This window comes from Capricornis sumatraensis, chromosome 16 (genome assembly GCF_032405125.1).
Source record: "Capricornis sumatraensis isolate serow.1 chromosome 16, serow.2, whole genome shotgun sequence".
Taxonomy (NCBI): domain Eukaryota; kingdom Metazoa; phylum Chordata; class Mammalia; order Artiodactyla; family Bovidae; genus Capricornis; species Capricornis sumatraensis.
Window position 1 is genome coordinate 16,363,414 of NC_091084.1, and position 24,341 is coordinate 16,387,754.

Sequence of the window (24,341 nt, forward strand, 5' to 3'; positions counted from 1 at the left end):
AATCGGTTTTGGTTTTCTGACTCAAGTTTAAATGGTTTTCATCATAGTTGTTCCTGCCATTCTGTCCTTATTAATGATAAATTTTCATTTTTGATACACAGATTGCATGCCCCCAAATAAAAAGTTTTTTCAGTATGTTTTAGAATATGTTGCATTATCTGTAAAGCTGCTTAATTGCTGACATCTATGGTGTCTAATTAATTAATTATATCAGAAGTTGTCTTTTTTATGTAATGTCTTTCATTATTTAGAAGTAAACCTAAAACAGCTACTAAAGATATCTGAAGGAATTATGGTAATATGTTAGCATTTGATAAATCTTGGTGGCAGGCCTTTGTGCTTTTCTGTGTTTGAAAAATACAAAAAAAGCAATAAACTTTCAAAATTACAAAACAAACGCTTAAAACAACAATTGAAAAAAAAGGATACCAGTACAAAATATCCTTTCAGATAAGTCAATGAAAACTTGGGGTATGATAATGGTACATTTCTGATTCATTACCTTCTTAAAGGTCTTTTTTAGCTATTAACTCTGTTTACCTTTTGTAGTCTCTTTTTGCTTTTGAGTATAAAGAAGTATTCCCTGAAAATGGGTGGAAGCTATATGACTCTCTTTCGGAGTATAGAAGGCAGGTAAGTACTTAAAAAATTTTTTTTTGATATTCTATATTCTTTAATACAACAAAACTCATGAATAGAAGTGAACAAACAGCTTTATATAGTTATGTGGTTTTTTGTTGTAATAACCCATAATGGAAAAAAATTTAAAAATATACATAGCTGAATCACTTTGTGGTACATCTGAAACTAATTCAATATTGTAAATCAGCTGTACTTCAGTTTAAAAAAGAGTAAATAAACAGATACACACATTCAGAAAAGAGAATTATGAGATTAGGAAATACAGTAGTCAGAATAGAGCATTGAACTCTATACAGGTGCTTTATGGTCTTTGACTTCAAAAGATTAAAAATTAATCCATTAATTTATTAACTTTTTGCTGGAGAGTTAGGCACTTTGTCTCTGGGTCAACTACGTTAAAGTCTATTGGAGAGGACACTACTGTAGTTTATTACCAAAGAAAATGAAGATAATCTCTTTTTTCTGTTTCTTTCCTTGTTTTCATTGAAATATAATTGACATAGAACATTATATTAGTTTCAGGTATATCAGATGATAATTTAATATTTATGTGTATTGTGAAATGATTACCACAGTACTTGTTAATAGCTCACCTGTGTCACCATACAGTTACAGAATTTGTTTTCTTGTGATGCGATCTTTCAAGATTATTCTCTTTGCAACTTTCAGATATGCACTACAGTATTAATTATGGTTACCATGCCTTATATTATCCCTGTAACTACATTACTTTTTAACTGGAAGTTTGTACCTTACAACTTCCTTTACCATTTCTGCCCACTCCTGACTCCCTACTTCCAGTAATCAACCATGAGTCAGTTCCCTTTATATATGAGTTTGGGTTTTCTTGGTCATTTTTGTTTTTTAATTCCACATGTAAGTGAGATCATCGTACAATACTTGCTTTCTCTGTTTTATTTAACTTATGTCCTCAAGTTCCATCCATGTTGTCACAGAGTGACAAGCTCTTTTTCATGGCTGAATAAAATTCCATTCAAGAGCCAACTCATTGAAAAAGACCCTGATGCTGAGAAGACTGAAGGCAAAGGAGAGGGGCAGCAGAGGATGAGATGGTTAGATAGTATAACTAACTCAATGGACATGAATTTGACCTAACTCCAGGAGGTAGTGGAGGACACAGGAGCCTGCTGTGCTATAGTCCATGGGGTCTCAAAGAGCTGGCCATGACTTAGTGACTGAACAGCAATATAATTCCATTTAGAGTGAGAGTGATTTCTGTATCTTACTATATGTATGTATATATATGTTTGTGTGTCAGTTCAGTCGCTCAGCCGTGTCTGACTCTTTGTGACCCCATGAATCACAGCACGCCACGCCTCCCTGTCCGTCACCAACTCCTGAAGTTCACTCAGACTCACGTCCATCCAGTCAGTGATGCCATCCAGCCATCTCATCCTCGGTTGTCCTCTTCTCCTTCTGCCCCCAATCCCTCCCAGCATCAGAGTCTTTTCCAATGAGTCAGCTCTTCACATGAGGTGGTCAAAGTACTGGAGTTTCAGCTTTAGCATCATTCCTTCCAAAGAACACCCAGGGCTGATCTCCTTTCAAATGGACTGGTTGGATCTCCTTGCAGTCCAAGGGACTCCCAAGAGTCTTCTCCGGCACCATAGTTCAAAAGCATCAATTCTTTGGCACTCAGCTTTCTTCACAGTCCAACTCTCGCATCCATACATGACCACTGGAAAAACCATAGCCTTGACTAGACAGACCTTTGTTGGCAAAGTAATGTCTCTGCTTTTCAACATCCTATCTAGGTTAGTCATAACTTTTCTTCCAAGGTGTAAGCATCTTTTAATTTCATGGCTGGAATCACCATCTGCAGTGATTTTGGAGCCCCCAAAAATAAAGTTTGACACTGTTTCCACTGTTTCCCCATCTATTTCCCATGAAGTGATGGGACCGGATGCCATGATGTACATTATTATTATTTTTAAAGCAGATAATAGCATTCTCTGCACACTGTATATATCCTTTTCATTTAATACATTTTGGAGATTATACCATCTCAGAATCACGGGCCACTCTATTCTTTTTTTCTTTGAAAGTGAGATATCATTCACATACCATAAGATTTTCTACTCTAAAGTGTACAGCCCACTATTGTTTAACATATGAAGTTGTGCAGCTGTCACCACGGTCTGCTGCCAGAGCATTTGCGAGACTCCACTTCTGAATGCTAGCTCTAGCTCTTGCTTAGTTCTCACACTTAGAGGTGTGCCACAGTGCCTTCATTTTTCACTTACCTTTATGGATTTTTTGAGGAGTTAGTGTGATATGCAGGAAGGTGCATTATAAACCATAGAAATCTATCTAAATGATTATTATTATATTTATTACATTGTAAAGCTCTAAAAACAAATCATGATTGGTTGGCTTTTTTGTGTACTGTTGCTGAAACACAAAAGGAAAGTCACATTAAATGCATAGACTTATCCATTATCATGTCTAAAGAAATTAGATCATATATTTTTAAAATGGACAAAACTATGAATAACCATTTAAGTTTTCTGTGTGGGTGAATATTCGTTTAATTGTCTCTTGACACATATAGTGGTTTACAGAGGACTCTGAAATTTGTGGGTAAGGTAAAGAGAAATCATCAGGTTGCTAAAATGGTAAAAATCAGTAAAGAAAAAATAAGTATGGTCTTCTGCACAAATAATCATATGGTAGATATCTTGGTTAACAAATCTGAGAGCACTCAAGTACAGCCAAGGAAAATAGAATTTTATTCTCAGAGCTGAGATGTAACTAACAAGGAAAGCTATAATCCAGTTAATTTGGTTGTAAATTGACTCTGACAAATGGATACATTAACTGAAGGGCAGTGATTTTGTGGAGAGCAGAAAGATGTATGTCAGAGATCAATAGTTGTCAGTATGTCTTTGAACAGTGTCTACAAAGAAAGTATGTGCTGACTAGCCAACTCCAGTTTGCTGCTTGGAAGGCAGTTCCTTTAGTGGAGATAGTTATGTCAATTTCTCTAAGAATGAGGAGAACGAGAGCCCTTCAGGTAATGGCTTACCTCAATGATTCTACTCCATACTAGCCATTTTTCTGAAGTGTGCTGTATGCTCAGTCACTTGGATTGTGTCCGATTGAGTCTTTTGTGACCCTATGGACCGTAGCCCACCAGGCTCCTTTGTCCACAGGATTCTCAAGGCAAGAATACTAGAGTGTGTTGCCAAGCCCTCCTTCAAGGTCTCTTCCCAACCCAGGGATTGAACCTTCATCTCCTGTGGCTCTTGAATTGCTGAGCCACCGGGAGAGCCTGTTTTTGTTTTTTTCTGAAGAAGATGACACAATCTCAGTGGTTACAGCAATTCTCCCTGGCAGTGATTTTTGAAGGATATGGGAAGACGGTGAGAGAGAGAGAGAGGAGTTAAATACCTGGGTTCAAGGTGGTACACTAGGATCTCAAGAGATGTGACCCTTTCAGCTTCGACTCTGTATTTTCTAAGAAAACTTCAAAAGCCAGTTTTTCTTCTTATAGAAGCTTCCTTATGGTTCATTGATTTCTTCATTCATTAATCAGATTCATGTATCACCTAGTGTGTGTTAGTGGCTAAAACAGAAAGACACAATCCTGACTCCCAAAGGATACATGTTTAATGGCAGATTCAAAGAAATAAACTAATAATCAAAATATATGGTCCTGAATCCTGTGATTAATAGAGCAAGTACTCCTGTGAGAGAACATGATGCCATCTGGAAACAGAAGGTGTTTGGTTTAGGCTGGACTATAGCAAGCACCAGAGAGTGCTGCAGAGTGGCCAGAGATCAGTGGGGAAAAGCAAGGGTGTGAGGATCTTTGTCAAGTCCTGTCTAGAGTTCTAAATGTATCTGAAAAGAAATAGGTAGCCATTGATAGTTTTAGGCAGAAGAATGACATGATAACTTTTGCATCTTAAAAGAATTTTGAGGCAGTGTGGAGAATGGATTGCAGAGGTACAGAAGAGAAGTGAGGCTTGAGAGGAGTGAGCAAAGTTTTCTGGTGCTTTTGGAAGAAAAAAAATCCTAAAAATTGATTGTTGATTGGATGAGTTAAAGATGGCAGTCAGTTTCTTGGTTCTGGACCATTTAGATATGATGTAAATCAAATCCCTGATGATTATACAGTGGAAATTAGAAATAGATTTAAGGGACTAGGTCTGACAGACAGAGTGCCTGATGAACTATGGATGGAGATTCATGACATTGTACAGGAGACAGGGATCAGGACCATCCCCAAGAAAAAGAAATGCAAAAAAGCAAAATGGCTGTCTGAGGGGGCCTTACAAACACCTGTGAAAAGAAGAGAAGGGAAAAGGAAAGATACAGGCATCTGAATGCAGAGTTCCAAAGAGTAGCAAGGCGAGGTAAGAAAGCCTTCCTCAGCAATCAGTGCAAAGAAATAGAGGAAAACAACAGAATGGGAAAGACTAGAGATCTCTTCAAGAAAATGAGAGATACCAAGGGACCATTTCATGCAGTTATAGGCAGAATAAAGGACAGAAATGGTATGGACCTAATGGAAGCAGAAGATATTAAGAAGAGGTGGCAAGAATACACGGAAGAACTATAAAAAAAAGATCTTCATGACCCAGATAATCATGATGGTGTGATCACTCACCTAGAGCCAGACATCCTGGAATGTGAAGTCAAGTGGCCCTTAGAAAGCATCACGGCGAACAAAGCTAGTGGAGGTGATGGAATTCCAGTTGAGCTATTTCAAATGCTAAAAGATGATGCTGTGAAAGTGCTGCACTCAATATGCCAGCAAATTTGGAAAACTCAGCAGTGGCCACAGGACTGGAAAAGGTCAGTTTTCATTCCAATCCCAAAGAAAGGCAATGCCAAAGAATGCTCAAACTACCACACAATTGCACTCATCTCAGACACTAGTAAAGTAATGCTCAAAATTCTTCAAGCCAGACTTCAACAATACGTGAACTGTGAACTCCCTGATGTTCCAGCTGGTTTTAGAAAAGGCAGAGGAACCAGAGATCAAATTGCCAACATCTGCTGGATCATTGAAAAAGCATGAGAATTCTGGAAAAACATCTATTTCTGCCTTATTGACTATGCCAAAGCCTTTAACTGTGTGGGTCACCACAAAGTGTGTAAAATTCTGAAAGAGATGGGAATACTAGACCACCTGACCTGCCTCTTGAGAAATCTGTATGCAGGTCAGGAAGCAACAGTTAGAACTGGACATGGAACAACAGACTGGTTCCAAATAGGAAAAGCAGTACATCAAGGCTGTATATTGTCACCCTGCTTATTTAACTTATATGCAGGGTACATCATGAGAAATGCTGGGCTGGATGAATTGCAAGCTGGAATCAAGATTGCCGGGAGAAATATCAATAACCTCAGATATGCAGATGATATCACCCTTATGTAAGCAGAAAGTAAAGAAGAACTAAAGAGCCTCTTGATGAAAGTGAAAGAGCAGAGCGAAAAAGTTGGCTTAAAACTCAACATTTAGAAAATGAAGATCATGGCCTCTGGTCCCATCACCTCATGGCAAATAGATGTGGAAACAGTGCCAGACTTTTTGGGGGTGCTCCAAAATCACTGCAGATGGTGACTGCAGCCATGACATTAAAAGACACTTACTCGTTGGAAGAAAAGCTGAGACCAACCTAGCTAAGTCACTTCAGTCATGTCTGACTCTGTGCAACCCCATAGACAGCACCCCACTAGTCTCCTCTGTCCCTGGGATTCTCCAGGCAAGAATACTGGAGTGGGTTGCCATTTCCTTCTCCATGCATGAAAGTGAAAAGTGAAAGTGAAGTCGCTCAGTCGTAGACAGCATATTGAAAAGACATTGCCAAGAAATGTCCGTCTAGTCAAAGCTATGGTTTTTCCAGTAGTCATGTATGGATGTGAGAGTTGGACTATAAAGAAAGCTGAGCGCCGAAGAATTAATGCTTTTGAACTGTGGTGTTGGAGAAGACTCTTGAGAGTCCCTGGACTGCAAGGAGATCCAACCAGTCTATCCAAAAGGAAATCAGTCCTGAATATTCACTGGAAGAACTGATGCTGAAGCTGAAACTCCAATACTTTGGCCATTTCATGCGAAGAACTGACTCATTGGAAAAGACCCCGATGCTGGGAAAGATTGAAGGTGGGAGGAGAAGGGGAAGACAGGATGAGATGGTTGGATGGCATCACTGACTCAATGGACATGAGTTTGAGTAAACTCCTGGAGTTGGTGATGGACAGGGAGGCTTGGTGTGCTGCAGTCCATGGGGTTGCAAAGAGTCGGACACGAGTGAGCAACTGAACTGGACTGAAGTTTCTTAATTGAGCACTTCCTCTATAAACTCACCAGTTCATTGTACATTATGTTTTTTATTATTACATGTAAATACGTTTTAAACATCTTTAATTAAACCTTTCTTTTATTTCTGAAAATAAGTTTGGATTTTACCTGAGTATAAAGTTGAGGAAGGCAAGAGGAAAGGAGATATGTAGATCATAGGTAGCAAGTTAGGGCCAGGCTAAATAAATGGGGTAAATAGTGTGTAAGGCACTGATGATAAAATGGCTAGTGTAAATGGAAACTCTGTTGATAATATTTATCACATGATTACTGGGAACGAATTTCGCCTTCTTTCTGATCAAAATTTAGTAAATTTATTTTTACTTTTGCCTGCGATGTATCTTTGTCACTGGACTCGGGCTGCTTTCTCTGAGTGCACAGGCTTCTCGTCACTGTCGCTTCTCTTCCTGCGGAGCAGGGGCCCCAGGTGTGGGCCTCAGAGCTGCGGCACGCGGGTCCTGGAACACGCAGGTTCCAGCACAGGCTCAGGAGTTGTGGCGCATGGCTTAGTTGCCCCGTGCCATTTGTGATCTTCCTGGACCAGGGACAGAAACCCTGTCTCCTGCGTTTGCAGGTATATTCCCATCCACTCTAGTACAGGGAAGTCCTCCCTTCTTTCTTAATTTTAATATCTTTTTGGGTGTTTGGCAACAGCTTGAGAAATACCCCTTTGGAGGAGAAGTATCTCCTGCACTTTGATTTCAGGTTTTTATAACAATTTTGTGAATCAGGATAGTGAAGTTTTTCTTGAGGCACACTGTATTTTATTATAAAAAGGATAGGTTTAGAATTTACATAGAATTTTTTACTACCTTTAATCAAGTTATAAGCTGTGCCACAATTTCTTCATCTCTACAGTGATGTTAATGAAACCTGAGTACAGTAAAGTGTGTGTGTGTGGACACACATGCATGTATAGGCATAGCACCTCCAGATAGTAAATGCTCAGTAAATATATATACATATTTTTACTGTAATTTGGTTTCTTTCAATTCTTTTTCTGTTTATTATGAGTTGTCAGAGGTAATAAAATTAAAAATAAATGTATTTTCTTAATTCTAACCATTTGCTGTAATGTTACAGCTTTATTTTCTATACTAATGGAGAATGGAAATTTTAAAGTGTCTTATTAAGTAATTGTATATGTGAAGTGGTATACCAGTTATAAATATAACAAACCTGTAAGGACCAAAGTTTAACAATTGATGTGTATTAAAAAAAATGTTTCTCTTGCTTATTTTTTTGGGGGGGTGGCTTTGCCTTCTGTTACTTTCTTGTTTTTCTCATATGTTTTACATTAGCGACATTAATGCTGTAAAATTCACTTTATGTATATGTGATAAATATGTGCCTAGCATTCTAGTGGATGCTTAGTGCCTGCCCTCAGACATTTCTTTGTACAGATGAATGGCAGCAAAGTCAGTCATCCAGTCAAACTATATGAGACTGCTCTTTTTAAAGACAAGAACATTTTTATTTTCAGTCTTACTATTTCCTTTGTTTGATATGTTTAGGACAGACCCAGCACTCAGTCAGTATTTAATAACATAATAAATCTGTTAACATTAAACTGAGTGCCAAAATGAATACAGATTTTCTGTGTTACAAGGTCTCATCCTAAAAGCCTGATCACCATAGGCAGACAATAACTATTCCAACAACTTAAGAGATGGATAGTGGAGTTAAAGAGAGGTTGAGTAGGAGCCTTCTGTTGTAATATTTTCAGATATTTCTCTTAGGCAGTGATTTGTCTTACGTTTATTTAACATGTAGGGAATTCCAAATGAAAGCTGGAGGATAACAAAGATAAATGAACGATATGAGCTCTGTGATACCTACCCTGCCCTCTTGGTTGTTCCGGCAAATATCCCTGATGAAGAGTTGAAGAGAGTGGCTTCCTTCAGATCACGGGGCCGTATCCCAGTAAGTGTGAAGCTGTGCTGAAGCTTCCTCATTGTTTTTGTGCTCCACATAGTACAGAGGATAATGAATGGGGGATTGGGTGCGGGATAAAAATAGCTACAGCAGCGGGTCCTCTGTGGGGCTATTAGGAAATGAGTTATTGAGTAAAATTAAAACCAGAGGAAAGACTTAGACTAAAGAGGTTTCTGGAGAGTTTGAAATGGGTATAAAAGAGCTGCTCAGAATTGCATGGCTTTTAACTTGAAGTCAGAGTTGGCTCTGGTATTATTCACTATTTCTTTATCTTATATAGTTGGTCATAGTGATAAATGCTCTCTTCCTTTAAATCCTGAAATGAAGAAAACTGTACAAATTTGTGATGAATTTCTGTATTCTGGAAAGATAAGCTCTAATAATTTTAGGTACAAAAATGTGTAGACTCTGAATGCTATAATTGGGCATTTTTGCTGAACTTTAAAAATGGAGTTTACTTAAGCCCCCTTTTAATGTATTTTTTCCTAGAGACAATAGTTTTAATTAATGACTCTTCAAAATCAATATCTGATTAACTAATAAGACCAAATTTTCCACATGCCAGAGTTGACTTGAAAGAAAAATGATGATTTTTTTATAGCAGGTTCATATTTCCTTTCATGGCTCAGCTTTGAATCCAGTTAGAAAATAGAGTTTTACTGAGTAATGTTTTGGGGAAGAACTATAACTAGAGAAGCATGTCAAAGGGTTGTTGCCACTTTTCCTCCCATTAAGGTTTTGTCATGGATTCATCCTGAAAGTCAAGCCACAATCACTCGGTGTAGCCAGCCCATGGTAGGGGTAAGTGGGAAGCGAAGCAAAGAAGATGAAAAATACCTTCAAGCTATTATGGACTCCAATGCCCAATCTCATAAAATCTTTATATTTGACGCCCGGCCAAGTGTTAATGCAGTTGCCAATAAGGTGAGATCCTCTTTCAGTAATTAAGATTATACTTACAGTTTCATGAGTTTGTCAGGAGGTAGTTCAGTGGTAAAGAATCCGCCTTCAATGCAGGAGACCCTGGTTTGATCCCTGGGTCGGGAAGATGCCCTGGAGTAGGAAGTGGCAACCTGCTCCAGTATTCTTGCCTGGAGAATTCTGTGGACAAAGGAGCCTGGAGGGTTACAGTCCATGAGGTCACAATGAGTTGGATGTGACTGAGCGTGCGCACATGTACACAGTGCAGTAGGATGAGCTTAGGCTTTTCATATGCTAAAGATACAGATTCTAATCCTGGCTCTTCTACTTGATAGTATAACTTAAAAAATTTTAATTTTATATTGAAGTATGGTTGATTAACAATGTTGTGTTTCAGGTGTACAAGCAAAGTGACTCAGTTATACATGTATCTTTTCTTTTTCAAATTCTTATTCCTATATAGGTTATTACAGAATATTGATCAGAATTACCTGTGCTTATTGGTCCTTATTGGTTTTCTATTTTCAAAATATCAGTGTGTACATGTCAGTCCCATTTGATTTTAATCTTTTTAGTAACTTTAATTGGCTTTTTTGTAAAATGAGAATCATAAAAAGTAACAGAGTTGTTTTCGGGGCAAAACTCACCTGATAAACTTGTTTTAGGAGCAAGACTCTCCCTTCTCCAAACTGGGCACCAAACTGAGTCTGTGAGACTGAACTCTGCCCAGCACCCTTGTAGGAATCATGCAGAGTTCTCAGTGACCAGTGCTGCTCTCTTCTGGCAAGCCTCTGCCTGTGCAGGCTAGTCACACTGAAGACTGGCAGTTAGTTGGAGCAGTGGTCCTGATTTCTGCTATACAATAAATGTTAGCATTGTGGAAACAGAGATTCTGGTCCATTTGAAAAAATCTACTACCACTGGAGAAGAAAAGAGAAGAGAGATAGTTTAGCTTTAAAAAATTGCCTCACAGGTAAGACAAAGAAAAAAACCCACACGGCTTCCCTCCAAAACTAAAACACCCCAAGTTCTATAACTAAATAAGAGACACAATTGTTTTGGTTATTTAGGTTATATTTTTTCTTTTTTTGCTATTATAAACATTGCTGGGGTGATCATCCTTTAATTAAATTATGGAGCATGTACTTAATTATTTCTATCCTGTTTAGTGTTTTGAGGACATTTTGAATTCCAGGCATTCCCTGTTAAACTGTAAATATTTCCCCTTAAAGGCGAAACAGGACACTGTACATATGAAACTGGTTCCCCAGGGACTGGTGTGTATTTTCCCAGTAATTATTATACCATGAGTTAGCAGGAATGAGACTCATTGTCTAGGATGAGGGACTTCCCTGGTGGTCCAGTGGGTAAGACTCCATGCTTCTAATGCAGGGAATGCTGTCCTATGCCTGGTCAGGGAACAAGATCCCACATGCCGCAACTAAGACCTGGTATGGCTGAATAAATAAATAAAATATATTTTTTTAGAAAGATGTTTTCTAGGTTGAGAAGCGTATAAGGCAGAAAAGGGAGTAGGCAAAATGTTATATTCCTTATAAAATGATTCCCACATGTATTTCACTATGGAAATCTCTTTCTTAATGAAGACTGGTATATTTTATGTATTGGGACATTTTTCTGATCATAAAATATGTAATAGACAACAAAAATCCAGGAAGGGGTAGGCAAAGTGAAGGAATAAAAAGCACCTATAATTACTGATCTTTGATATATTTTCTCCCACTGTTTTTTCTATACATTAAATATTGATTGTTTTGTTTCATTGTTTTTCATTTTTATAAAAAATATTTCTTTCCAATAACTGTTCTTGAGAAATACTTTAGAGTACTCATCATATAGCTATGTCATTGTTTACTTAATCATTCCTCTAATTTAGATGTTTGATATTTAGTATTTTAAATATAACTAAAACAAGTACCTTTTGTTGACATTTTTAATTTTAATATTAGTTTTAATGTTAATTAGTTTTAATATTAATTTTAATACTAGATGTTTAATATTTAGTATTTTAAATATAACTAAGACAAGTACCTTTTGTTGACATTTTTGTTCCCTAGCTATACCATTACTGTATCCTAATTTAAAATATTCATATTTTTAAAAGTTTTGCACATATTGCCGTCATTCTTCAGGAAAGTTAGTTTACCAGCTAGATAGATATCTTTTTTCTTGATGTTTTATTGAGATATAATTGACATAGAAAAGTATATAAGTTTGAGGTATACAGCATATTGATTTGAAATATATATATATTGTGAAATGATCACCACAGTAAGCTTAGTTAACATCCATCACTTCACATAGTTGTGGTGTCTTTTTCCTTGTGATGAGAATTTTTTAAATTTACTCTCTTAGCAACTTTCAAATATATGATATAGTGTTGTTGACCATAGTCATCACATTGTACATTATATCCCCACAACTTATTTATCTTTTAAAGGTGGTACCTTTCGACCACCTTCACCCAATATCCACCTGCTCTATCTCCCTTTTAAAATTTGCAAAAGCGTACATATTTTTTGCAATAAATATTTTTTATCTTCATGGTAAGAGTATTTTTTTAGCAGTGTAAATATGTGTGAATAGTGTGAATCTGTGTGATACAGCAGTGTGTGAAACAGTGTGTGAAATGTGTGAAACAGTGTGTGAAATGTGTGAAACAGTGTGAATATGTGTGGAACCGTGTGACTGCGGCAACTTCTTTTGCAGTCATGAGCCATATCAAGAATTAAAGCTTTACTAGCCACTAAGCCTTCCATGTGCGCCTTACCCCAATCAGATTTGCCTTCTACCCCAGCTAAAGGTAACCACTATCCTCTTTTATAGTAGTCATCTGCTTACATTACTTAATCTGTTGTTACTGAAGTATACACATCACTAGTCTCTGTAGTTTAGCCTCGCCTTGTTAAGATTGTGTTTGTATGTCTTTTAAGTCTCTCTTCATCTACAGTCTTCCCCTTGCGCTTCCCTCCCTGATTCCCCCCTTCTCTCCAGTATATTTTACTGTGGAGTTTCCCACAGTCCAGACTTTGCTGATTGTGCTATGGTACCGTTCTTCTGTCCTCTGAATTTCCTTCACATGAATTCAGAGGTTTATTCAGATTTAGGTTCAATTCCTTTGGCAAAGCTATAGGGGATACATCAGGAGGCACACAATTTGTGCTTGATTCTTCTTTTTGGATATTAGCAACTGATTAAGCTCAGTGCTGAGATCTGTTACTTCAGTGGGGTTGCAAAATGGTGATACTCTTAAGTTCATAATTTTCTTTTCAGCTATTAGTTGAACTCTTTCTAAAAAGAAGCACTTTCTCTTATCTAAATTGTGTTTAATCAGCAGTTCAGTTCATATAAGAAAGCCAGGGTAAATACTTGATTCCTTTTCCTTATTTACCAGTTTTCCCAATAATAAATTTACTCCCTCCCATCCCAGGAGTATGACTGATTTTTTAAAGTGTCATTATGAGTGCACTGGGGCTTCCCAGGTGGGGCAGTGGTAAAGAATTTGCCTGCTAGTGCAGGAGGCACAAGAGACACAGGTTCAATTTCTGGGTCAGGAAGATCTCCTAGAGTCGGAAATGGCAACCCACCCCAGTATTCTTGCCTGCAAAATTCCATGGACAGAGTAGTCTGGTGGGCAGTAGTCCATGGGGTCACAAAGAATTAGACACAACTAAGCACATATTGTGTTTGTATGTAGTCAGCAATTTTTAATTCATTGCAGATAGTATTAAAATTTTTTTTCCACCTTTGATCAAAAGGAGACTTTTCAAGTTACCTCCCGAGTGTGTTTGGCATGATCATAGTAAGTAATCTTTAGGCTTCCCTAGTGGCTCATCAATAAAGAATCTGCCTTCAATGCAGGAGACGTGGATTTGATCCCCAGGTCGGGAAGATACCCTGGAGGAGGCCATGGCAACCCACTCCAGTATTCTTGCCTGGAGAATCCCATGAACAGAGGAGCCTAATGGGGTACAGTGCTTGGCTTCGCAAAGAGTTGGACACAACTGAAGTGTCTGGGCCACACACATCGTAATCTTTGCTATCTGGTATGATAAGATACAGCAGAGTCATCAGGAAATCTTGTATGTTTCCTTCCCCAGACTTGGAATAACCATGTCCCTAAGAAGTTCTGGTTTCTATTAGTAGGAGATGGTATTTGAAACCATAATTTGGTGCTAAGGATACTTATTTGCTACTGGGCTGGTCCAATTTCTGAGTCTTTTCTGAATAGACTAGGTAATGGATAGAGCCAGGAAATGTTAATATATTTTTAAAGATAAAGTACTTCATGGTGCTTTCAGTTTGAATTCAGTGTTAAGAGTTTTTACCTGTGTGCATGCATATGTATGTCTGGCTCTTTATGACCCTATGGACTGTGGCCTGCCAGGCGGCTCTTTGTCCATGGGAATCTCTAGGTAAGAATTCTGGAGTGGATTGCCATGCCCTCCTTCAGGGGATCTTCCTGACACCCCATCTCTTATGTCACCTACATTGGCAGGCAGGTTCTAACGTAACTTCTTCAAAATTACATGTGTAACTCCTTCCCCACCAGGAATGCTGATTCTCAAAGTCAGAGGGAATGATAAGATTTGTTATGTTACATAATTACTTGCTTTATCCTACCATGGTGCTAGAATAATAGTGTTACTAGTATCCCCAGTACATTTAGGGAAAAATTTTTTTGGACTTGCTCCCATTGTAAAATACATGTGTTGTACATTGTCAGAGTAGGGAGTCTTTATACTCCCTTCTGTACACTTACTCTCCTTTTTACCTCTGACTTCTACAAGTAGCTGTATTTTGTTCACATAACCAGTTCTTACGTGGAAGTCTTTCTAGTCTTTTTCTTTTGTCTGAAGTTCAGTTCAGTTCAATTGCTCAGTCATGTCCAACTCTTTGTGACCCCATGAATTGCAGCCCGCCAGGCCTCCCTGTCCGTCACCAACTCCCGGAGTTCACCCAAACTCAAGTCCATAGAATTGGTGATGCCATCCAGCCATCTCATCCTGTCGGCCTTTCTCCTCCTGCCCCCAATCCCTCACAGCATCAGAGTCTTTTCCAATGAGTCAACTCTTCGCATGAGGTGCCAAAGTACTGGAGTTTCACCTTTAGCATCACTCTTTCCAGTGAACATCCAGGACTCATCTCCTTTAGAATGGACTGGTTGGATCTCCTTGCAGTCCAAGGGACTCTCAAGGGTCTTCTCCAACACCACAGTTCAAAAGCATCAATTCTTCGGCACTCAGCTTTTTTCACAGTCCAGCTCTCACATCCATACATGACCACTGGAAAAGCCATAGCCTTGACTAGATGGACCTTTGTTGGCAAAGTAATGTCTCTGCTTTTTAATATGCTGTCTTGGTTGGTCATAACTTTCCTTCCAAGGAGCCATACATGACCACTGGAAAAGCCATAGCCTCGACTAGATGGACCTTTGTTGGCAAAGTAATGTCTCTGCTTTTTAATATGCTGTCTTGGTTGGTCATAACTTTCCTTCCAAGGAGTAAGCATCTTTTAATTTCATGGCTGCAGTCACCATCTGCAGTGATTTGGAGCCCCCAAAAATGAAGTCTGACACTGTATCCAGTGTTTCCCCATCTATTTCCCATGAAGTGAGACCAGATGCCATGATCTTCCTTTTCTGAATGTTGAGCTTTAAGCCAACTTTTTCACTCTCCTCTTTCACTTTCATCAAGAGGCTTTTTAGTTCCTCTTCCCTTTCTGCCATAAGGGTGGTGTCATCTGCATATCTGAGGTTATTGATATTTCTCCCGGCAATCTTGATTCCAGCTTGTGCTTCTTTGAGCAGAGCTGATAGAAATAATATTCTGAGTTATTCACCTGCTGATAGCAGCTTATAAGGGACTTCCCAAGTGGAGCAGCAGAAAGAATCTGCCTGTCAGTACAGGAGGCACAAGAGACGTGGGCTTGATGCCTGGGTTGGGAAGATCACCTGGAGCAGGAAATGGCAACCCACTCCAGTGTTCTTGCCTGGAAATTCTGTGGAAAGAGAAGCCTGGTGGGCTACAGTCAATGGGGTCCCAAAGAGTTGGTCATGACTGAGCATGGACATGGGTTGGGGGGACCAGCTTATGTTCCTTATATTGGTTTTCCTGGGCATAAAATTCTTGATTTGCATTTGATTTTCTTGAATGCCTTAAATATATTGCCTTTTTTTTTGTCATAAAGTTTCAAAGTCTGATCATAAACTAAATTTCTTTTCTTTCTGAGTCACTCTTTTTACTTCTATGTGTATTGTTTTTCTTTGAAGTCCAGTTATTTTGCCAGAATATGTCTTAATGCTGTGTTTTTTGGGTTTATATTATCAGGTATGCATGTGTGCTGTTTTCGTTAGTAATTTCAATTTAAAAGCATCATGACTGTTTTCTTTAATCATAGTTCTTAGTATTTATTTCATTTTTTTGTTTTGGCTTTCTTGTTCAGGACTGCTATTACTCCTGGGTTGTCTCTTCTTTGCCTCTCTTCATCATTTGTCACTTTCTCTTGAATCTTTTTTATGTCTTTCTAATTCCACTTTGGTTTTATATTTTACTTTTCACTGTCTGTTTCTTTTATTTTAACATCCACTGTATTCGTTTACTCTTGAGTTTCTTCTAATTTGGTCTTTATTTCTAATTTTTTTCCCTTTTATTTCTATTTGTTTCCAAGTTCTTTCACTTAATCTGTGAGTTTCTCTAATAACTCATCTGTTAGAATGGACAGAACCCTTCTTGGTTTCAGCTGCACTTCTTAGATTGACCTGTTCTTTCCTGTAGTTCTGGAGGAAGAGAGCTAAAACCAGGAAGCAGAACAATAAAAACTGTAAGACTCTCTTTTGATTCCCTTGTTCTCTAGTCCATCTTATATGCGTTGCTTCCTTCTGCATTTCCTTACACATTCACCGATAGCATCGAGATCTTGTGACTGTTGGTGGTTTTGGGGTCTGATGGAATGCTCTGTCTTCTAGTTCTGTCTTCAGTGATTTTTTGTGTGTCTTCGGTTTTACTATCAAGTTGCTCTGTTTTTAAATAATACCAGTTGTATTGAAATATAATTTACATAAAATGGATTCTTATCAGTGTTTTTAGTGTATTTTCAATGTTACATGACAACATTTGGCATACTCATCAAGTTGTACGAGTCTTGATTCCAGAGCATTTTCGTCCTGTGTGTTTTCGTGACAGGCTCTGTGTAGCTGCAATACTGCCTTGTTTCTAGGATTTGTTGCAAAACATTTGAATGTCCCTCTGCCCCTGATGTGACCTGTCCTGACTCTCCAGAATAATCCTTGTTAACAGGGTCCTAATGAAATGCTGTTAATTTTGTACTTGTGCCCATCTTGACTCTAAACCATTTCCCACACTATCAGTGTCAGAAAGGAGACTTCAATGTCTAGTCTTCACTAATTTGTTGTTGGTTAAGAGATAAGTTTTATTGTTTTCAAAAATGTGATCTCTTAATTTTATGTAACTACAGTGACTGTTCCAGTATATTCCTAATTTTTTTTTTCCATTAGTACTCAAAGAGGCATGATTTTATACCTGAGATAAGAGGTATATTTTATCCAAAAGGCAAAAGAATATTTTATTCATAAAACAGAGAAAGATTCAACCCAGAAAAATTTGGTTCTTTCCAGATGTAGCTTACTGTGAACAGCAAATATTTCTCATTCTATTCTGTAGATGTAGATTTACCTCTTTGAAAATAGTGATATTATTATTCTATAGTACTCTGTGCTTTTATATTTGTTTTGTCTTTTTATTTAATAATAATTGTGCAGTTACCCTAAAAGTCAGTCACCATGATTGCAAAGCACTTTGCAAATATTAAGATGAAATGAAGAAAAGCGTGGTCAGGTGTAAACTAGACAGATGTCCCTGCACATGGAGCTTCAGTCTTCTGTATGAAATTATGTTTGGGTAGGACTTGAGATTTGGAGAGTGAAATTATAGTGCTTTAAGTATCTTCCTATATGTTATCATATGTAATTTTAGTAACAGCAACAAGAGGAAGTCAGGGTGAGCATGTATATTCTTGTTTTATGAAGAACATGTGGGACAGCGTGGTTGTGTTAAGTTGCCCTGAGGCAGCCACATTTTCCCATGGAGTTTCCTGTCCATCAGTGACATGTGTCATCTTTGATGCTTTTGGGTATTTTATGGCACTCTTTCAAGGATGTCATCATATAATGGATATGCATTCATTTTTTATTTCCTGTGATGTTATTTTTCCAGGCAAAAGGTGGAGGTTATGAAAGTGAAGATGCCTATCAAAATGCAGAACTAGTTTTTCTAGATATCCATAATATCCATGTTATGAGAGAATCTTTACGAAAACTCAAGGAGATTGTGTACCCCAACATTGAGGAGACCCACTGGTTGTCTAACTTGGAATCTACTCACTGGCTGGAACACATTAAGGTGGGTATATGTTACTCTTTCTTTAAACTATTAGAGACTATCATACGAGGACTTTCTCTGCCCTCTTGTGTGTTGGCTCTTACAATTGAAATCAAGATGAAAGTACCTTTTCAAACAGTGAAAATTGATAACTACTTTGATAATTAGAACTACTTTTAAGTTTTGGTGCTTGAATGAATTAGGTTTCTGTATTACGCATTTGGCTCTGTTGTACTTTTTTTCCCCTCTCTTTCCTATCCTATCTGAATCTGCCCATCCTTCAGTTCCCGGGTCACTTCTTTGATAAAGTCTTCTCAGATGGAATTCATTTCCATTTTCTCTGAGCTTTTCATTTTACTTTTCTTTCCAGCTAATCAGATGCTCCCATGTACTTGATTTAATTACTTTTATGTCTCAATTAATGTGGATTGCTGATTCATGGAGAGTAGGACAGGATAAATCATATTTCTTCTTTGTCCCCACAGGAGCCAGGGTAGCACTATATGATGTAAATAAATCACCCAGTAAATAATTGTTGCATAGCTTTTGAAAACCACTCTGGTCAGGCACATGAGGTGAAGTAGTTAAATGAAGGAGACTGTATGAACCTCAGCTTGCCTAAACATAACATTTGAAGCACCAAACATTATTTCAGTTAATATAGTTATAAATATTTTCAGATAGGTCTGAATTTCAGTAACATAGCTTACCAAAATATAGATCTCTCTATATTATATATAGATCTCTATATAATATATAAGCACATATATTAATATTAGGAAATAAATGGAAATAGGATTTTTCCTGTTAAGAAAGAGTAGATTATACTCACATTAAGAGCTCTAAAATTAAGAAAAATTTGAAGGCTAAATTGACTTCTTGAGAATTATAAACTATTTGGATTATTGTTTCTCTTCTAGAAACATAGAAGCTTGAATGTAGCAAAGTACATGAACATTCTTCTGTTAGCATGGTCATGGGGACCATCTATTACATTGTATGATGTGTAAATAGAAAACCATAAGGCTTGATTTGGAACTGACATTCACTGCAGCATTCTGTAAATTACAGATCATTTTTTAGTAGGTACAACATTGTCTCCAAAAAGCTGGCTATAACAGAAACACATTTCCTTGGAAGAGGCACAGTTGTGCCTGGACCGCCTTCTCCCCCTTCAGTCCTTCACACCTGCAAGGCTTACCCGCTCACTTTCTTCAGATCTCTGCTCAGACATCAACTTCTCAGAGAAGCCTTTCCTGACCACTCCACACACAGTGACAGTTCTGCCTTAGAACTACTTTTAAGTTTTGGTGCTTGAATGAATTAGGTTTCTGTATTATGCATTTGGTTCTGTTGTACTTTTTTACCTAGTCCTGCATGGTACTTTTTCACTTGTTGCCATCTGACACACTGTTTCTTTCTTTCTTTGCATCTGGCCGGCCTCACCTAAGTACAATATAAACTTCATTAGGCCAGCACTTTGTTCGGTTTGCTGCTCTATAGTTCCAGCACCGTGAGTAGTGCCTACCACGTTAGGGGACTCCATAAATGTTTATCTTCTAAGTGAATGAATGGATGAAGATGACCACTTTGGAGAACTCTTCCTTGTTGTCTTAGCTTTCCAACTGTTCTAACCCGTTAGGTCAGTGACGTGTAATTTTGCATATATATTTGACTTATGTGCCCTGTGTGTGCTCATTCCCTCAGTCATGTCCGAGTCTGAGATCCCATGGACTGCAGCTGACCAGGCTCCTCTGTCCATGGGATTTCCCAGACAAGGATACTGGAGTGGGTTACCATTTCCTTCTCCAAGGGATCTTCCTAACCCAGAGATCAGACCTGCGTCTCTGGTGTCTCCTGCATTGGCAGGTGGATTCTTTACCACCGCGCCACCTGGGAAGCCCCATATTTGAATTACAGGTGGAAGTTATTTAAAAGAGTGAGTTAGGATTAATGGAGACCAGGCTTTTTTTTTTTTTAATGCTCACAGATAACTCTGATGCATAGACAAGATTGAGATTCCTTTGGAGTATCCCACTTCCAAAATATGCCTACGATTATGATTAAAAGGAGATCATCATGAGATTCTCCAAGCCTAGTATAGCATGTCTTTTCTTTCACTCTTATCTATGTTTGTGTAATCATGCTGTTCTTAAAGTATGATTGGGCCATTGCAGAGAAGAGGAGGGCTCTATTGTTCAGTTTAAAGGATATTACACTGTGTGTTTCTCTTTAGGTTACATCTAATTCTGTCTAGTTTTAACTCAAGATCAACTTTAGAGAAGGTAAATTATTTTGCAGAGAGAGCCTGCATATTTAAACAAAATACCTGAAGTTATTTTAGATACCAGTTAAATTGACATGATAATATATTGGTCCAATGAGAATTTTTCATTCATACCAATATGTAAAAGTCAGCTTTCTCTAAAATTTTATGCTTTGCTTGCTGTGTGGTATAAAAACAGTACAATAAATGCTATAAAACTGTAGAATATTTTAAAATATCCAACTTTACTGCTTTCATATTTATTCTGATTTTGTTAAGTATCACTATTTTAAGTAACAGGTAAGAATTCAATTGGTATATTATTTTTACTTAAATGGATGATGTTGGAATATTTGAAGAATATTAGAAATAGATCTCTTTGGAACTTAATCCTTCTTTCTTATTAGTCATACTCTTGATTTGTTTAGAACCCGAAGGTACCTTTTGTTTCGTTATTTCATTGTGTGGATTAATAGGAGTCTGCATTTTTGAGACTTTTCAGTTTTAAAAGCAAAGCGTCAGTATCTTCCACCATTCACAAAAATTCCTTTTAGGAAAGGACTGATGTTCTTTTCTCCACCTGTTTTTCAGATAGTTATCTCTGAACAAAACTATTACAAATTTTGAGGAATAAAGCCTTTAATTAAAAAAAATTCATTTAAAAAATCCTTTTTTCAGCTTATTCTTGCAGGGGCTCTCAGGATTGCTGACAGGGTGGAGTCAGGAAAGACGTCTGTGGTGGTGCACTGCAGCGATGGCTGGGACCGCACGGCCCAGCTGACCTCCCTGGCCATGCTCATGCTGGACGGATACTACCGCACCATCCGAGGGTTTGAAGTCCTTGTGGAAAAAGAGTGGCTGAGCTTTGGACATCGATTTCAGCTTGTGAGTGAAGAACCTTGACTCAGGGTATCACATGTGCATCTCACACAAGGCGTGTGAAGATCATGTCTTTCATTCACTTGATATTCACATAAGACTGACCCTTTGTTCTAATGGGGTAAACTGCTCAACAGAAACTTGTCAGATTATTTAGAGGATCCTGGAGATGAGAGGTAAGATTCTCGGAGGCCTTGAAGCCCCTGAGAGTGTGATTTTTGGCAGCATTTTCCTAGGTTAGCTGAAGGACTTTCTGAAATATGTTTGCCCAGATGCTGTCTCTAATGTTAGCTGTTAGTATCCACTAGCAGTGTTTATTTAAAAAAACCTTGCAAGAAATGGACATTTAAAGCTAGTCTGCTGCTTTAAACTTGAACTGTTAAGTAAAATGGCTTATCCATTCAGATGGCTTATATTTTTCAACTCTCTATAAAATGTACTTACTATGATAAGACTGTTAAAAGAGTGACGTTTCAGTCATCCAGTGCTGCACATGTTCATATAAGTGTAACCAAAATCATAAACATTTCAGACTGTTTGAAGCTGCAGTGGATTCCTAAATTGCTGACTCTGACTACCTACTCCATTTTCCCCCTCCTGATTGTTATCTGAAAGCAGGATTTGACAAAGCACATCTGATTCAGAGGGTATGTGCACATGTTTAATATAGGGTAATAATTCTCAAACTTTTTGATTTTTGGACCTCTTTCCATTTTTAACAATTATTGATGACCCCAAAGGACTTTGTTTATATTGGTATTTTCCATATTAGAAATTAAATTTTTTAAATGTATGTATTGTTTAAGGAAATAATCTATTTTCTTAGTCCTTCTCAGTTTTGACAGCTGGAAGTCCAAGCTCAGAGTGCCAGCATGTAGGGTTCTGGTGAAGGCCCTCTTCCAGATTGCAGACTGCCAACCTTTCACTGTTACCTTTAATGGTGAAAGAGGGTTGGGGAGCTCTCTGGGGCCTGTCCGTTTTGATAAGAGCACTAGTCTCATTCATGAGGTTTCCACCCTCATGACCTTGGTAGCTCCTAAAACTATCAAATTGGGAATTCGATTTTCAACATGTGAATTTTGGGGGACACAAACATTCAACCCACAGTCCTGTTATATATTAGCATGAATAACATTTTAAAGAAAAGTAACTAGCATAATATGTTAGGCAAGCATGAAGTTTTATGAGAAGAGTGGCATTATTCTGCATTTTTTACAAGTTTCTTTAATATCTGGCTTAATAGAAGATAAGTTTCTTATCTACTTCTGCATTCAGTTTGTTGCAATATGTTCTGTTGATTGAAGATATGAGGAAAATTTAACCATATGCAGATATATAGGTTGAAAAAAAGGGTATTTTAATTTTTTCCAGGGAATTGTGGATAGTTTTTGCTACTGTGCCAAAACTGGGCAAATGGTAGTTTCTTAGTGGTTGTTTGTAATGTGGAATCTAAAACTAGCTCGATGGGTTTTTTGGTGTTTGTTCTATTTAATTCCTTTGGTACGTCTTGCACTTTGAATAAGTAGATCTTTTACCTGTGCATGATTTTGTAATATCATGTGTTGGTAATTGGGAAGATACTGGCTTACTGATTTACACAGCTCCAGTCTTAATGCATTTCATTATATGTAATAAAATCACAGATATTAATACTACTACTAATTTTATCAGAAAAATGTTTTAAGTATTATCAAACTCATTGTGGCAGGTAAAATTTTCCCTCAAATTTAACTTTCATTCAACAGCTTGAATTTCATCATTGGTAACAAATACTGTCCATTGTCTTCCTTGAAGTGAGTGACACATTCAGTTTTGTATATTTTCAAAAAAGATATCTACAAGATATTAAGATCTTAATAACCATAACTCATATATCAATTGTTCTTTCAAGTTAAAATGATGGTCCATGCAAAAGCTGTGTTTCCTACGTTCTGTTTAAGCCTGCAACAGAAGCATGTTATGTGTATTTCCCATTTTGTTACATAGGATACTTAAAAAATTATACTCCAATGTGGAGATTTATTAAAGTTAATAATAATTTTTACTGCTTCATCAAGGACATTGGCTTAAGAGAGATTAGCTTTTTTTCTTTAACTGCAAGTGTTTGGCAGGGCAAACATAATAATTACAGTATAGCTCGATTCCAGTGCCTTGTTTCCTGATTTTCTCCTAAGGTACCAAAAGTTTTCTTCCTTCATCCCCTTTACACCATTCTGGAGGAGCGCATGGCAACCCACTCCAGTATTCTTGCCTGGAGAATCCCCATAGATATAGGAGCCTAGTGGGCTGTAGTCCATGGGGTTGCAAAGAGTCGGACACAACTGAGCAACTAAGCACGGCGCAGTGCAAATGTCAACCTTCCGAAAAAGGTGGATCATGTCTTAGTAATATTATGAAAATAGTTTTGAACGCACAGATCTCTCCCACTGCTGGAAGTCTGGATCACTCTTAGAATCGCTGCCTTGGGGTATAGGGTAGGTGTTTATCTCAGTCATCTGGAGCAGAGGTCCTCAGAGGAGAAAAAAGATAAGAAAGTAGGTGAGTGCAGATGCTTGAGGGGAGATGTCAAACATTTTTTTAAAGTTTTCCGAGGTTTGTGCTGATGTGATTCTTTCTGAAAGACCGCCTAGAGCTCCAATGCAGTAGGTCCCCCTCATGCCCTGGCCAAGGTGTTAAAGGAGATCTGTGCTTCCTGGGGCTAGTGTGCAGGGAACTGTTAATGTTCAGGGCATAGTAAATCTTCGGGACAAAAATCTGGGCTCTGAGGTCTGACTGTTCCTGTCTCCCATTGTCAGCTTTTTAGGATCTAAGCTTCATTTGTTAAACAGACTTGTAATTCCTGTTACAAGTGTCTCCTGCCAGGAAATAATTGGACAGGTTGCAGATTGAAACGCTAATAGACATTTCTCCTTGGTGGAATTTAGTGATTTTTGTTTTTTCTTGCAGT

General features: G+C 37.8%; 1 protein-coding gene across 3 annotated transcripts in view; it reads left to right on the plus strand.

The window, feature by feature from the left end:
* Positions 1-24,341, plus strand: part of MTMR2 (myotubularin related protein 2) — a 109,773-nt gene that overhangs the window by 78,233 nt on the left and 7,199 nt on the right. For all 3 annotated transcript variants that reach the window (XM_068989346.1, XM_068989345.1, XM_068989347.1), the window contains 5 exons: positions 550-633; positions 8,747-8,896; positions 9,644-9,832; positions 18,085-18,270; positions 21,194-21,400. In XM_068989346.1, coding sequence (XP_068845447.1) covers positions 550-633; positions 8,747-8,896; positions 9,644-9,832; positions 18,085-18,270; positions 21,194-21,400 — 816 coding nt within the window. The remainder of the gene's footprint in view (positions 1-549; positions 634-8,746; positions 8,897-9,643; positions 9,833-18,084; positions 18,271-21,193; positions 21,401-24,341) is intronic.